Consider the following 15,754-nt stretch of genomic DNA (forward strand, 5'->3'; position numbering starts at 1 on the left):
TGGAGTATAATGGGAACAAACGTGCAATTTCCATTTTGGCAGGAAGAATAAAAAAAGGATTATCTAAATGGTGAGAGATTGCAGAGCTCTGAGATTCAGAGGGATCTGGGTATCCTAGTGCATGAATCACAAAAATCTAGAATGCAGGTATAGCAAGTAATTAGGAAAGTTAACAGAGCGTTATCATTAATTATGAAAGGCTATGCTTCAGTTGTACAGGGCACTAGTGAGACCACATCTGGAGTATTTTGTATAGTACTGGTCTCCTTATTTAAGAAAAGATGTGAAATGTTAGAAGCACTTCAGAGAAGGTTTACTAGACTAATACCAGGAATGGGTGGGTTGTCTTATGAAGATAGGTTAGTCAGGTTAGGCTTGTATCCACTGGAGTTTAGAAGAGTACGAGGTGACTTGATCGAAACCTTTAAGATCCTGAGGGGTCTTGACAGGGTGGATGTGGAGAGAATGTTTCCTCTTGCGGGAGAATCTAGAAGTAGGGGTCACTCATTTAAGACAGAGATGAGGAGAATTTTTTTCTGAGGGTTGAGAGTCTTTGGAACTCTTCCTCAAAAGGTGGTGGAAGCAGAGTCTTTGAATATTTTTAAGGCAGAGCTAGATAGACTCTTGATTAACAACGGGGTGAAAGGTTATCAGGTGTTGGCCGGAATGTGGGTTGAGGTTACAATCAGATCAGCCATGATCTTATTGGATGGTGAAGCAGGCTCGAGGGGCCAAGTGGCCTACTCCTAATTAATACATGAGGCTTTACTATTTTGCTCAATTTTGCAACCATGAGATTTGAATTGTATCACTGTTTATATAATCTTAAATTAAAACTCCCTAAAATTTTAGCTAATAGGCTAACTCAATTTATACACAAGTTTCACAAACAAGATATTTAATCCGATAGCTTGTTTCAATTATGTCGGTTGAGGGAAAAATTTTGGTCAGGACATAAGAATTTCCTTGCTCTTCGACATCTTGTCTGAAGCATATCGGACAGTGTGGTTCTCCCTTTGTGTGGCACTAGGTAAAGATTCTGCCATTATAAATGCTGACATACAGTCAGAGGCAGCTTCAGTTTCTATGCCAGTGCTGGCATGAAAAGCATAACTCAAAGTGTATCACTGAAAGCAGAGATTTATAGACAAGTGCACAACATAGGCAAGATTTAACATATAGATATTCTGGGATGAACTTACAAGCCCACACCAACAATGAGGCTAAGTCACATACTGCCAATGCTAGTTGGAAAACTGTAGTCATGTTATGTTCAATTTCCCTATCTAGTGTGAATGTGGAAAATTTGAGCTCAAGGATTGTCTATCTTTGGTGACCGAGAACCATACAGGGAGCGAAACAAACGGTATGGAAGGCAAAAGAAAACAGGACAAACACTTTAATTGATCTCCAATGCTGTTCCACTTAATGTCACTATAATAGTGTTTACTTCTTGAACCAAAATCTTACATGAAGAAATGAACTTGGATAATTTATAGTATTTTTTATTGAAACATTTCATGCAACTTGATAACAGCACTACACAGTACTCAAGAATATCCCAATTTTTCTGTTGAATAAAAAGGTTTATTTTGTACATGTCAATTCTGTAAAACATTTTTGCTTTCTTCCTCACATGTCTATAGATTTCTAGCGATTTTAAATTACAGACTAGTCCCTTATGGGTTGGGGGAAGAAAAGAGGAACACCATAAGTGGGTCATCATATATCATGCCTACAAGAATGCTGAAAGATATCCAATTAAAGTTGTTCAGCACTACAATATTGCTAAAGTTGAATCTTCTCACTGATGACATTTATGGAAAGTTTTGAGAGTTGCATCATCTAAACTGACTGCCTTCCATTCATATGGGATGCAGAACAGCTGAAAATTAGAGAGAAGAAAAAATACAAAAACTTGGAAAAAAAACATGTGAGTTCTACAGAGTTATTTTCAATCACCTCATTTCTGCCCTCCTGTTGCTTTCATATAACTTTTAAAATGTTTTCATTCATTTGCAATGCGTTTATATTTCATTAGAACAATATTATGGCATCAACCAATTTTAACTGGTACAACATATGCAAGTTTATTGTATTTTGTGCATGTCACGATGATGAAATTTCATCAACGTATTAAAATGTTCCTATTATGAACCAAATTTGCATGCACCAGTGAAAATTCTATATAAATCCATCCTCTGAATGTGTTTTATTGGCTCTCTCCCCACTCTGGCCTCTCATTTCTCCTATGTCCGGTTAAGAGTATTTTGAACAGGGTGGTGATTTACAATTTTGTTTCGGAAAACCTGAGGGTTTTTATCCCCACACAACAAGTTTAAACAAATGGACCAAATGAATTCAGGGTCTTTAAAGACTACAAAGATAGAGTTTTTGGGATATTTTACCATACAGACTTTGCTGTGGTGCAATTCTCAAATATATTACAAAAATGTCAAAGGAAATAGGTATTATAAAAATCATGCCAAAACAGATTTATATGTTTGAGTGAAGACTTGCTTTCCTCAGAATAAATGTTGCTCCAAATTCCACAGCACAACAGCAAAGTCATGTGTAAAAGTGCATATACAGCAGAAAAGAAACAAGCACTATTAGAAACAAATAAAAATATAAAACAAGCTGATTTAACCACTCGGGAAGCTAAAATTTGCAATGTACTGCAAACATCCAGCCAACTTGAACCAATCCAGCTGGAAGTAAACATACAAGAATCTAGTTCTATCATCCTACAAATGTCCAACCTGTTGGTAACGACTAATCAGTTAGTCAGAGGATTTACAGAAATGATTTCAAAACCACTCTTTAAAGAGACAAACTAGCACATATCAAAGGTAACAAAGAGTCAGAACTGCTGATGCAGCATATACTTGCTGCAAGTTTTGCGTGCCAAAAAGTATTTCAAAACTAATGCTTGGCTACAAGAAAGAGAACAGTAGCTTCATAGACTGAACAAAGTACACATTAAATGTAATAGTTAAAAATGCAGAATTCACCAAATGCACAGCAGAGGACATATTGCCCCCTTACCTACTTCCTTCTAGTGTCAGATTGAAAGTCCCTTCCCAATTGAAAATGAGGACAAAGGTAACTATTTTAGACCTCAACATACACATAAAATTATACACATCTTAGAAATCCACTTAGAATTGAGCCGTTACTTGACACTATTCGTGTTTGATTACAAAAAAAATGTCAGCACTCAAGTTAAGACAAAGCTGCACACAGGGCTCATTTTGTCTACTTCCACATTTGTACTTCAGATGCCAAGTGACCTAATGTGTAGAAGTTTTGTAAGTCATCATTTGTGCAATATACCTTTAACTTCAGCATACCAACTGTGCAGCAATTGTGCTATCTTGGAAAAATGACTTTATATCTATATTTTGACCACAAACTAGTACTTAAAATACACAGTATCAGTAACATTCAAATGAATTATCTACGCTTGGTCATCTTTCACCTCCATATTCTAAAACCATAATCTATACAAGTTCTTCAGATTAGGTAGAAATGGAATACTACAGTGTAAACTGAACACTTTCACAAGAACAGCAGTATACTAAAAAGACTGATCATCTTTCTCCAACAATTGGTCATAAAACGTCAAGTATCTTCCAATTCCCATCCATGACAGTCCAGAGTGTATCCATTTTGTTTGTCCTTCAAGTGATTATAAACTCCAGAAATTCAACACTCAAGGATTTATGAGCACTATGAAGCAGCATTAAAGCACTGTTATGACACAGAAGAGATAGGATTATGTGGGGAACCCATCTGGGTGAGAACTTTATCCAGCCACTGCAAAGGACCATGTAGATGGATTTCTATCCAGCAAGGGGTACTTGTTACATCCTGTCGATGATACTCAGCACCCCAACCCTAAAAATGCAAAAAAAACCACAGGAATTAAAGTCGATTTTTTAAAAAGAAAAATTAAATACAGGAAAGATACATTTTCTCCAAGACAGCAACAAATTAATTAGGTTGCATGAATTAATTTCTCACCAAAATGCAATAATTAGCTTGCTCCAACTTCGGTGTCTCACAATGTCACAGTGTTATATTTCCTGTATCAGTCATCTTTATGGTCAAGGCTAGTTCTAAGTATTCATATTGAGTACTCGTAGATTTACAATGTCCAATTTAACAATTGTGGGGGGTGCGGTGTTGTAGTGGTATTGTCACTGGTCTGGTAATCCAGAGACCCAGGGTAATGCTCTGAGGACCCAGGTTCGAATCCCACCATGGCAAAAAGTAACTGGAAGTAAAAGTCTAATGATGCAACCATTGTTGATTGTTGTAAAAACGCATCTGGTTCACTAATGTACTTTAGGGAAGGAAATCTGTTGTCCTTGCCTGGTCTGGCCTACACATGACTCCAGACCCACAGCAATGTGGTTGACTCTTAGCTGCCCTCTGAAATGGCCTAGCAAGCCACTCAGTTGTAACAAACCGCTATGAAGTCACAAAAAACAAATAAAACCGGATGGACCGCTCGACACCGACCGAGGCAATCACAGCCCTGTTGACCCTGCAAAGTCCTCCGTGAGGAGAGCTGTCTCACAGACTACTCAAGCAACAGCCTGACATAGTCATTCTCACAGAATCGTACCTTACAGATAATGTCCCAGACACCATCGCCTGGGTGTGTCCTGTCCCAATAGCAGGACAGACCCAGCAGAGGTGGCGACACAGTGGTATACAGTCAGGAAGGAGTTGCCTTGAGACTCCTCAACATCGATTCCAGACCACATGAAGTCTCATCAGGTCAAACATGGGCAAGGAAACCTCCTGCTGATTACCACATACACCCTCCATCAGCTGATGAATCAGTGCACCTCCATGTTGAACACCATTTGGAGGAAGCACTGAGGGTGGCAAGGGCACAGAATTTTCTCTGGTTGGGGACTTCAATGTCCATCACCAAGAGTGGCTCGGTAGCACCACTACTGTCTGAGCCCTAAATGACATCGCTGCTAGACTGGGTGTGACAGGTGATGAGGGAATCAACAAGGAAAAACATACTTGACCACATCCTCACCAACCTGCCTGCTGCAGATCTGTCCATGACATGATCAGTAGGAGTGACCACCCCACAATCCTTGTGGAGATGAAGTCCTGCCTCCACATTGAGGATACCCTCCATCGTGTTGTGTGGCACTACCACTGTGCTAAATGGGATAGATGTGGAACAAGCAACTCAAGACTGGGCATCCATGAGATGCCGTGAGCCATCAGAGCAACAGAATTGTACTTGAACACAATCTGAAACCTCATGGCCCGGCATATTCCCCCACTCTATCATTACTATTGAGCCAGGGAATCAACCCCAATGAAGAGTGCAGGAGGGCATGCCAGGAGCAACACCAGACATACCTAAAAATGAGGTGTCAACCTGGTGAAGCTATAACACTGGGCTACTTGCGTGCCAAACAGCATAAGCAGCAAGTCATAGACAAGACTAAGCGATCTCACAACCAATGATCAGATCTAAGCTCCGCAGTCCTGATGTGAATGGTGATGACAATTAAACAACAAACTGGAGGCGGCGGCTTCACAAATATCTCCATCCTCAACAATGGAGGAGCCCAGTACATCAGTGCAAAAAATAAAGCTGAAGCATTTGCTACAATCTTCAGCCAGAAGTGTCAAGTGGATGATCCATTTAGGCTTCCTCCAAAGGTACCCAGCATCACAGATGCCAGTCTTCAGCCACATTGATTCACTCCACGTGATATCAAGAAAGGGCTGAAGGCACTGGATACTGCAAAGGCTATGGGCCCGGACAACATTCTGGCAATAGCACTGAAGACTTGTGCTCCAGAGCTTGTCGCGCCCCTAGCCAAGCTGTTCCAGTACAGCTACAACACTGGCATCTACCCGGCTATGTGGAAAATTGCCCAGTTATGTCCTGTACACAAAAAGGACAAATCCAACCCGGCCAATTACTGCTTCATCAGTCTACTCTCCATCATCAGTAATGGAAGGGGTCATCAACAGTTCTATCAAGTGACACTTCCTAAGCAATAACCTGCTCACTGACACCCAGTTTGGGTTCCGCCAGGACCAGTCAGCTCCTGATCTCATTACAACCTTGGTTCAAACATGGACAAAAGAGTTGAACTTCTGAAGTGAGGTGAGAGTGACTGCCCTTGACATCAAGGCCACAATGTGGCATCAAGGAGTCAATGGAGTTCAGGGGCTAAACTCTCCGCTGGTTGGAGTCATATCTAGCACAAAGGAAGATAGTTGTGGTTGTTGGAGGTCAGTCATCTCAGCTCCAAGACAACACTGCAGGAGTTCCTCAGGGCAGTGTCCTCAGGCGCAAACATTTTCAGCTGCTTCATCAATTACCTTCCTCCCATCATAAGATCAGAAGTGGGGATGTTCGCTGATGATTGCACAATGTTCAGCACCATTCGTGACTCCTCAGATACTGAATCGGTCCATGTCCAAATGCATCAAGACCTGGACAACATCCAGTCTTGGGCTGACAAGTGACAAGTAACATTCGTGCCACATAAGTTTCAGGCAATGACCATCTCCAACAAGAGAGAATCCAACTATCACCTCTTGACATTCAATGGCATTATCAATGAATCCCACTATCAACATCCTGGGAGTTACCATTGATCAGAATCTGAACTGGGCTAGCCATATAAATACTGTAGCTACTAGGGCAGGTCAGAGGCTAGGAATCGTGTGACAAGTAACTCAACTCCTGACTCCCCAAAGCCTGTCCACCATCTACAAGGCACAAGTCAGGAGTGTGATGGAATACTCCCCAATGGCCTTGACGAATGCAGCTCCCACAACACTCGAGAAGCTTGACACTGTCCAGGACAAAGCAGCCTGCTTGATTGGCACTACATCCACAAACATTTACGCCCTCCACCACTGACACACAGTAGCAGCAGTGTGTGCTATCTACAAGATGCACTGCAGAAACTCACCAAAGCTACTTAGGCAGCACCTTCCAAACCCACAACCACTACCATCTAGAAGGACAAGGGCAGCAGATAGATGGAAACACCACTACCTGGAAATTCCCCTCCAAGTCACTCACCATCCTGACTTGGAAATATATCACCGTTCCTTCACTGTCGCTGGGTCAAAATCCTGGAACACTCTTCCTAACAGCACTGCGGGTGTACCTACACTACATGGACTGCAGTGGTTCAAGAAGGCAGCTCACTGCCACCTTCTTAAGAGCAACTTTGGATGGGCAATAAATGCTGGCCTAGCCAGCGAAGCCCACATACCGTGGATGAATAAAATTTTTAAAAATCACCATTGCTGAATCCTCCTCTGTCAACATCCTGGGCGTTACCAATGACCCAAAACTGAACTGGACTAGTCCTATAAATACTGTGGCTACAAGAGCAGGTCAGAGGCTAGGAACTGTGCGACAAGTAACTCGCCTCCTGACAGCCAAAGCCTGTCCACCGTCTACAAGGCACAAGTCAGGGGTGTGATGGAATACTCTCCACTTGCCTGAATAAGTGCAGCTCCAAAAACACTAAAGAAGCTGGACACCTGAATTTTGACCTTGTGACAATGAAGGAATGGTAACATATTTCCAAGTCAGAATGGTGAGTGGCTTGGAGAGGAACTTCCAGGTGGCGGTGCTCTCATGTATCTGCTGCCCTTTTCCTTCTAGATGGTAGCATTTGTGGGTTTGGAAGGTGCTGCCTAAGGAGCTTTGGTGAGATTCTGCAGTGCATCTTGTAGATGGCACACACTGCTGCCAATGTGTGTTGGTGGTGGAGGGAATAAATGTTTGCAGATGGGGCGTCAATCAAGCAGCCTGTTTTGTCCTGGATAGTGTCCAGTTTCTTGAGTGTTGTTGTAGATGGCCTCATCCAAGCAAGTGGAGAGTATTTCATCACACTCCTGACTTGTGCCTTGTAGACGGTGGATAGGCTTTGGGGAGTCAGGTGGTGAGTTACTCGTCGCACGAATCCTAGCCTCTGACCTGCTATTGTAGCCACAGTATTTATATGACTAGTCCAGTTCAGTTTCTGATCAATGGTAACCCCAGGATGTTGATAGTGGGGAATTCAGCGATGGTAATGCCATTGAATGTCATGGGGCGATGGCTAGATTCTCTCTTGTTGCAGACGCTGATTCCCTGTCACTTGTGTGGCACGCACATTACTTGTCAGCTAAAGCCTGGATGTTGTCCTGGTCTTGCTGCATTTTGCACACGGACTGCTTCAGTATCTGAGGAGACACGAATGGTGCTGAACATTGTGCAATTATCAGTGAACTTCCCCATTTCTGACCTCATGATAGAAGGGAGGTCACTGAGGAAACTGCTGATGATGGTTCGGCCGAGAACACTATCCTGAGCAACTCCTGCGGTGATGTCCGGAATGGAGATGATTGACCTCCAACAAGCACAACCACCTTCCTTTGTGCTAAATATGACTCCAACCAGAGGAGAATTTCCACCCCCACCCCCCCCACACCCCCGATTTCCACTGATTCCTGTTTTGCCAGGGCTCCTTGATGCCACACTCAGTCAAATGTTGCCTTGATGCCAAGGGCAATCACTCTCACCCCACCTCTGGAGTTCAACTCTCATGTCCATTTTTGAACCAAGGCTGTAATGACTTCAGGAACCGAATGACCCTGGCAGAACCCAAACTGAGGTAAGCAAGTGTCACTCGATAGCACTGTTGATGACCCCTTCCATCGAGCGTAGACTGATGATGCGGCAATTGGCCAAGTTGGATTTGTCCTGCTTTTTGTGCACAGGACATACATGGGAATTTTCCACATTGCTGGGTAGATGCCATTGTTATAACTGTACCAGAACAGCTTGGCTAGGGGTGCAGCAAGCTCTGGAGCACAAGTCTTCAGTACTATTGCTCGAACATTGTCAGGGCCCATAGTCCTTGCAGTATCCAGTGCCTTTAACTGTTTCTTGATATCATAGGGAGTGAATTGAATTGGCTGAAGACTGGCATCTGGAGGAGGCAAAGATGGATCAACCACTCTGAACTTCCGGCTGAAAATTGTAGAGAATGCTTCATCCATATCTCTTGCACTGATATGCTGGGCTCCCCCATCATTGAAGATGGGGATATTTGTGGAGCCTCCTCTTCCAGTGAATTGTTTAATTGTCCACCACCGTTCACGGCTGGATGTGTCAGCACTGCAGAGCTTAGATCTGATCTGTTGGTTGCAGAATCACTTAGCTGTCTATCACTTGCTGCTTATGCTCTTTGGCACTCAAGTAGTCCTGTGTTGCACCTTCACCAGGTTGACATCACATTTTTAAGTATGCCTGCTGCTGCTCCTGGCATGCTCTCCTGCACGATTCATTGAACCAGGGCTGAGCCCCTGGCTTGGTGGTAATGATGGAATGAGGATGTGCCAGCCCATGAGGTTACAGACTGTGGTTGAGTACAATCCTGCTGCTGCTGATGGCCCACAGCTCCTCATGATTTCCCAGTCTTGAATTGCTAGATCTGCTCGAAATCTGTTCCATTTAGCACAGTGGTAGTGCCACACAACACAATGCACGGTATACCCAATGTGAGGACGGGTCTTTGGATCCACAATGACTGTATGAAGTCATGGCTCCTACTGATACTGTCATTGAAAGTTGCATCTACGGCAGGCAGGTTGGTTAGGATGAGGTCAAGTATGTTTTTCCCTCTTGTTGGTTCCCTCGCCACCTGCCACAGACCCAGTCTAGCAGCTATGTTCTTTAGGACTCAAACAGCCCAGGCAGTAGTGGTGCTACCAAGTTACTCTTGATGACGGACATTAAAGTCTCCCACCCAGAGTATATTCTATACCTTTGCCATCCTCAGTGCTTCCTCCAACTGGTGTTCTTCATGGAACAGTACTGATTCATCAGCTGAGGGTGGGTGGTACGTGGTAATCAGCAGGAAGTTTCCTTGCCCATGTTTGGCCTGATGCCATGAGACTTCATGGGATCTGGAGTCGATGTTGAGGACTCGTAGGGCAACTCCCTCCCAACTGTACACCACTGTCCCAAAACCTCTGCCGGTGGGACAGGACATACCCAGGGACGGTGACGGTGGTGTCGGGGACATTAATTATGAGTGTTAGGCTGTTGCTTGACAAATCTATGGGACAGCTCTCCCAATTTTATTAGTAAGGAAGGCTCTGCAGGGCCGACAGGGCTGAGTTTGCTGCTGTCGTGTCCGGTGCCTAGGTCAATGCTGAGTGGTCCGTCCGGTTTCATTTCTTTTTTGAGACTTTGTAGCAGTTTGATACAACTGAGTGGCTTGCTCAGCCACTTCAAAGTGCATTTAAGAGTCAACCACATTGCTGTGGGTCTGGAGTCACATGTAGGCCAGACCAGGTAAGGACGGCAGATTTCCTTCCCTAAAGAACATTAATGAACCAGATGGGTTTTTACAACAATCGACAGTGGTTTCACAGTCATTATTAGACTTTTAATTCCAAGTTTTTATTGAATTTAAATTTCACCATCTGCCATGGTGGGATTCAAGCATTACCCTGGGTCTCTGGATTCCTAGTCCAGCAACAATACACACCACTGCCTCCCCTGTAAATCCTTCCAATATACCTATGGCAGGCAATAAGAGCGGGAGAGTCTCCTGGTCAGCCAGAAACTGCAGAAGGAAAATGGCAAACCACTGCAGTACGTGGTCAAGTGTAACCATGGGCCAACACGTGGAAGCCCATGGTTGCCAAAATTCTCTTAGGGCATGGTAACTGAAGAGAGAGATTCCAAGGGACAGGGAGAGATAAAAATTAAAAAAAAAACTTGAGTGATGAAAGTTTTTACAAAGAGAAAGTGGGTGATGAGTGTCCTTTAAAAACAGATGAGTAATATTACAAATGAAAATAGGGAAATGGCAGACATGTTGAATAATTATTTTGTGTCAGCCTTCACAGTAAAGGAAGAGGTAATTATACTTGCCATTTCTGGGAAATTAATAACGAGTCAAAGACCTGAACTCATTAAAGTTAACTGAGAAAACAGTATTAGGAAAAACAGCACCAAAGACTGGCAAATTCCCAGGACTTGATGGTTTCCATCACAGGGTTTTAAAAGAAGTAGACAAGGAAATTGCAGCTGCTTTAGCCATATTCTTCCAAAGCTCCCAATTCTGGAATTGTTCCTTCAGATGCAAAATTTCAAACTTAACTCTATTATTAAGAAAGGTGACAGAGAGAAACCAGGAAATTAGACCCGCTGTCTAGCATCTGTTGTGAGGAAATATTTGGAATCTATAATTAAGAGCAGAGTGCGTGAGCATGCGGAGAAATTTGATTACAGGGAGCCAATGCGATTTGTAAAAGATAGGTAACACCTAAAGGTTAGCTAACTGAATTTTTGAGGAAGTAACTGAAATAATAGACAAGGGAATGTCTATGGCTGTAACCTAGACTACAAGACGACATTCAATAAAGGTTCCACAAAAAAGACTGTTAGGCTAAATTAAAGCCTGTGGAACTAAAGATAGGTTAATAACCTGGTTACAGTACTTGTTAGGTGGTAAATGACGGGGTAAAAAATGTTGATATATACTCAAATTGGAAGGAGGTGACCAGTTGTGTTGGGAAGAGTGTTGGGGCCTCAACTGTTCACTATATTTATTAATGAATTAGACTACACAAAAGACCCATAAATCTAAATTGGATGACACAAAAATTGGTGGTCAGAGTCAGAGAGTTATTACAGCAAAGAATTCGATTTGGCAAATCAGGTCCATGTACCAAACCAGGCCCTTTGTAGAACAATCCAGTCAACTCCATAGCCCTGTATGTTTATTTCCCTCAAGTGACCATGAAATTTCCTTTGAAATTGCTCCTTGTATCAACTTCCACCACCTTTGTTGGCAGCATGTTCCTGGTCATTACCACTTGCTGCATAAAAAAGTTCTCCCGCACATCCTCCCTGCCTCACTTGCCTAAAACCATAAATCTGTATTTCCTAGTCCTTGCACCTTGGGATACAGTAATTAGTGCAAATGGGACCAGAAAATTACAGAGACATTTGAGAGATTGAGTAGGCAAAATAATGGCAGATGAATTTCAAGGCAGCTAAGTTTTTTTTTATTCATTCACAGGATGTGGGCTTTGCTGGCTGGCCAGCATTTATTGCCCATCCCAAGTTGCCCTTGAGAAGGTGGTGGTGGTACACTGCCTTCTTGGCACCGCAGTCGATGTGGTGTAGGTACACCCACAGTGTTGTTAGGAAGGGAGTTCCAGGACTTTGACCCAGCGACAGTGAAGGAAAGGCGATATATTTCCAAGTGAGGATGGTGAGTGACTTGGAGGGGAACTTCCATGTGATGGTGTTCCCATCTATCTGCTGCCCTTGTCCTTCTAGATGGTAGCTGTTGTGGGTTTGGAAGGTGCTGTCAAAGGAACCTTGGTGAATTCCTGCAGTGCATCTTGTAGATGGCTCACACTGCTGCTACTGTGCGTCGGTGGTGGAGGGCGTGAATGTTTGTGGATGTGGTACCAATCAAGCGGACTGCTGTGTCCTGGGCGGTGTTAAGCTTCTTGAGTGTTGTGGGAGCTGCACTCATTGAGGCAAGTGGGGAGTATTCCATCACACTCCTGACTTGTGCCTTGTAGATGGTGGACAGGCTTTGGGGAGTCAGGAGTTGAGTTACTCGTTGCAGGATTCCTAGCCTCTGACCTGTTCTTGTACTCACAGTATTTATATGAGCACTGTGAGTTTATCCATTTTTTGATCAATAAAGGATAACTCAGATTACTATTTAAATTGTGATAAGCAAGGAACAGTGGAGGTCCAGAGAGATTTGGGGTCTGTGGCTAAAAAATAGTGGTCAGGCACATAAATTAATATAAAAACACAATGGAATGTTAGCCTTTATTGCTAAGGGCCTAGAACATAAAGGGAAGTACGGTTTACTACAGCTAAACAAAGCCCTGGTTATTTCATCTCTAGAGTACTGTATACAGTTCTGGGCACTGCACCTCAGAAAGGATATACAGAATGACCCTGGAAAAAGTGAAGCACAAATTCACCAGAATGTTAACAAGGACTGCAAAGGTTAGATGATGAGATTACATACATGTATTATCTGGAATAAAGAAGAGATTTTTAGGGTTTTAAAAGAAATTGGGAATAGGTACAGAGATACCTTTACCAATGATGGAGGAGTCCAGGAAAAAAGGACTTAATTTTAAAACCAGAGCCAGATCAAATAGGAGAGAAGTTAGGAAAAAAATCTTCAAGCAAAGGGTGGTAGGAGTGCAGAACATTCTCCCACAAAAAGCAGCAGATGCCAACTCAATTAATAATTTTAAATCTGCAATCAATAGATTTTTGTGAGCCATCAAGATTTACATTTTAGCAGACCAATTTTATAAAATGCCTTTCACAAACTCAGGTTGTTCTAAAGCACTTTACAGGCAATTAAGTACTTTTCTTTGAAGTGTAGTCACTGTTGTAATGAAGGATACACAGCAACCGATTTGCACCCAGCAAGGTTCACAAGCAGCAATATTTTAATGATCAGTTAATCTGTTTTTTTTAATATTGTTGATTGAGGGATAAATATTAGCCAGGACACCAGGAGTAACTCCTCTTCTTCAAAATAATGCCTTGGGTTTTTTTTACATCTACCTGAGAGAACTAGGGTGCCTTGGAGGTGAGACATTATACTAAGAGTGCAACACTGGTGAGAGAGTCTGGATTTGTGTTATGTAAAGCCTGGAGTGGGATTTGAACCCACACCCTTCTGGCTCGAAGTGCCCATGGCTGGCACTATACACTGTCAAGTGTATAAAGGGATGTGCAGCCAATGCAGATGAAGATCAGATACAAATCAGTCATGATTCAATCTAACAGGACAAAATGAAGGGACTAAATGGCCTACTTTTGCTCCAATGTACCAGAGTGCAAAAAGGGATACACAGAGAAGGGACTAGCAAATGGCAATGTTGTGATAGGGGTTGGGGGGAGGGTACAGGAGATAAACTACTCCACTTAATCCTCCAAAATCCCCTCCATCCTTCTGGATCACTGGATTCCTCACTTTACAAAATTCCAGAAACTCCCCCAGTTTTCACAACCCCCTAGACTGCATTCTCAGCACTCCTTGAATCCAAAACAACCCCTATGCCTCTAAAATCATGACATCACGCTTCCCAGTGCTCCCTGCCTGGATACCGCAACCCTCTTCAAAATACTGAAGACTGTTAGAGATCCCTTCCCAGTACGGCAAGACCCTAGGCCCATTTCCCTGTGCGCCCAGGTCCCAACACAGCCACAATACAGTTAAGTAATATCCTTAATGTTTGACTTCCCATGAACTCTACAAGATACCCATTAGGAAGAAAAAAAAATGGGTATCTTCGTACAAAAATGATAACTACTTGTGACTACAAATAAATGACAGAATTTTACAGCACAGAACAGGCCATACAGCCTAGAGTCTAGAAGAAAATTTCAGAGGGTTAGAAGCAGTATACTTCTTCCTCCTTCCCCACCATATGCTAGTGTTTCTGCTCTGCACAAGCCTTTCCCCACTCTATTTACTTCATCTTACTCCATCAACATATCCTCCTACTCCTTTCTCCCTTGGGTACTTTATCTAGTTTCCCTTACTACCAAATGAAAACTAGTAAAACATCTAGTTTTACTTTGGACAATTTCTGTGCAAGTTCTATTACCTTTACAAAACTCATGCGTATGGTGCACATCTTGGTAAGCTCATAAACTGCTTCAAAGCCATGATTGACTGACTGGGCCAAAAGCTGAGCGAACTCCTGATTGTTGAAGATCTTCAAACTGCATCCACTGGGAATCTTGCAAACAGTTGTTGGATGGAAGCCATGATGATAATTGCAGTTTCGACTTTGTACAAAAATACTACTGTCGCTCAGACATTCGGCATACACCTCTCCTCCAACATAATAAAGGTGAACACCTGCAAATCAACAAACACAGGTTTGCTTTCTATATACAACAAGTTACTACTCATAAGGACTTCATTTCAAAAGGAATTTATTGATCATGAAGTGCTTTGAGATATTCATAGCATATGTATAAATACAGCACTTATAAATATAAGTTATTTACTGCACTTTTCTAAGCTTGGCAATCATGGCAATTTATCGAAAATTTAGCTTCTATCACAGTATGTTCAAGCATATATTCAATGGACAGTGCTATGGCACAACATATTTGTACTCTTAGTGTTATATCAATAGTCAAGTTACTTTTCCCAGTCTAAGGCTCAAGGGCATGCTGCATTGTCAGGAGTATTATCGTTCAACTTAAAAGGAGAAGTGTGATCCTATACCATTATTTTAAAAGTAGACAGAAGTATTTTTTCCCTGTTAGTTTTGAAGTATCTTGGTCCTGGCTTTATCTGGATGAGGGGAAAATCCTGTTCACTTCATTTCAGGACTTTGCCTGTAGTGCTCAATCTGACCACTAGATGGGTTTTAGTAGTGGGCTAAGGTGGGAAATTGCCAGCACAAGCTAAAATAACTTAACCTTCTACGGCCTCAAGTCATCCTGAACAACATTTCTCCCTCAAACACCAAAAGACACACAATTTGGTTATCCATTTCATTTAAACAATAACATTTCAAATGTTAGGGGGACACAGCGATGTAAAGTAATATTACTGGACTAATAATCCAAAGGCTCAGGCTAATGCCCGGGGACATGGGTTCAAATCCCACACAGCAGTTGGTGAAATTTAAATTTAATTAATTTAAATAACTAATCTGGAAT

The 15,754-nt window shown here is 42.5% G+C and overlaps 1 protein-coding gene across 3 annotated transcripts in view; it reads right to left on the reverse strand.

The window, feature by feature from the left end:
• Positions 1-1,489: 1,489 nt before the first annotated feature.
• The window catches only part of smad1 (SMAD family member 1), a 149,881-nt gene continuing 135,616 nt past the window's right edge, over positions 1,490-15,754 (reverse strand). For all 3 annotated transcript variants that reach the window (XM_041200134.1, XM_041200117.1, XM_041200126.1), the window contains 2 exons: positions 14,683-14,939; positions 1,490-3,900 (listed from right to left, as the gene is read on the reverse strand). In XM_041200134.1, the coding sequence (XP_041056068.1) occupies positions 3,757-3,900; positions 14,683-14,939 (401 nt within the window). In that variant the 3' untranslated portion in view covers positions 1,490-3,756. The remainder of the gene's footprint in view (positions 3,901-14,682; positions 14,940-15,754) is intronic.

This window comes from Carcharodon carcharias, chromosome 1 (assembly GCF_017639515.1).
Source record: "Carcharodon carcharias isolate sCarCar2 chromosome 1, sCarCar2.pri, whole genome shotgun sequence".
Taxonomy (NCBI): domain Eukaryota; kingdom Metazoa; phylum Chordata; class Chondrichthyes; order Lamniformes; family Lamnidae; genus Carcharodon; species Carcharodon carcharias.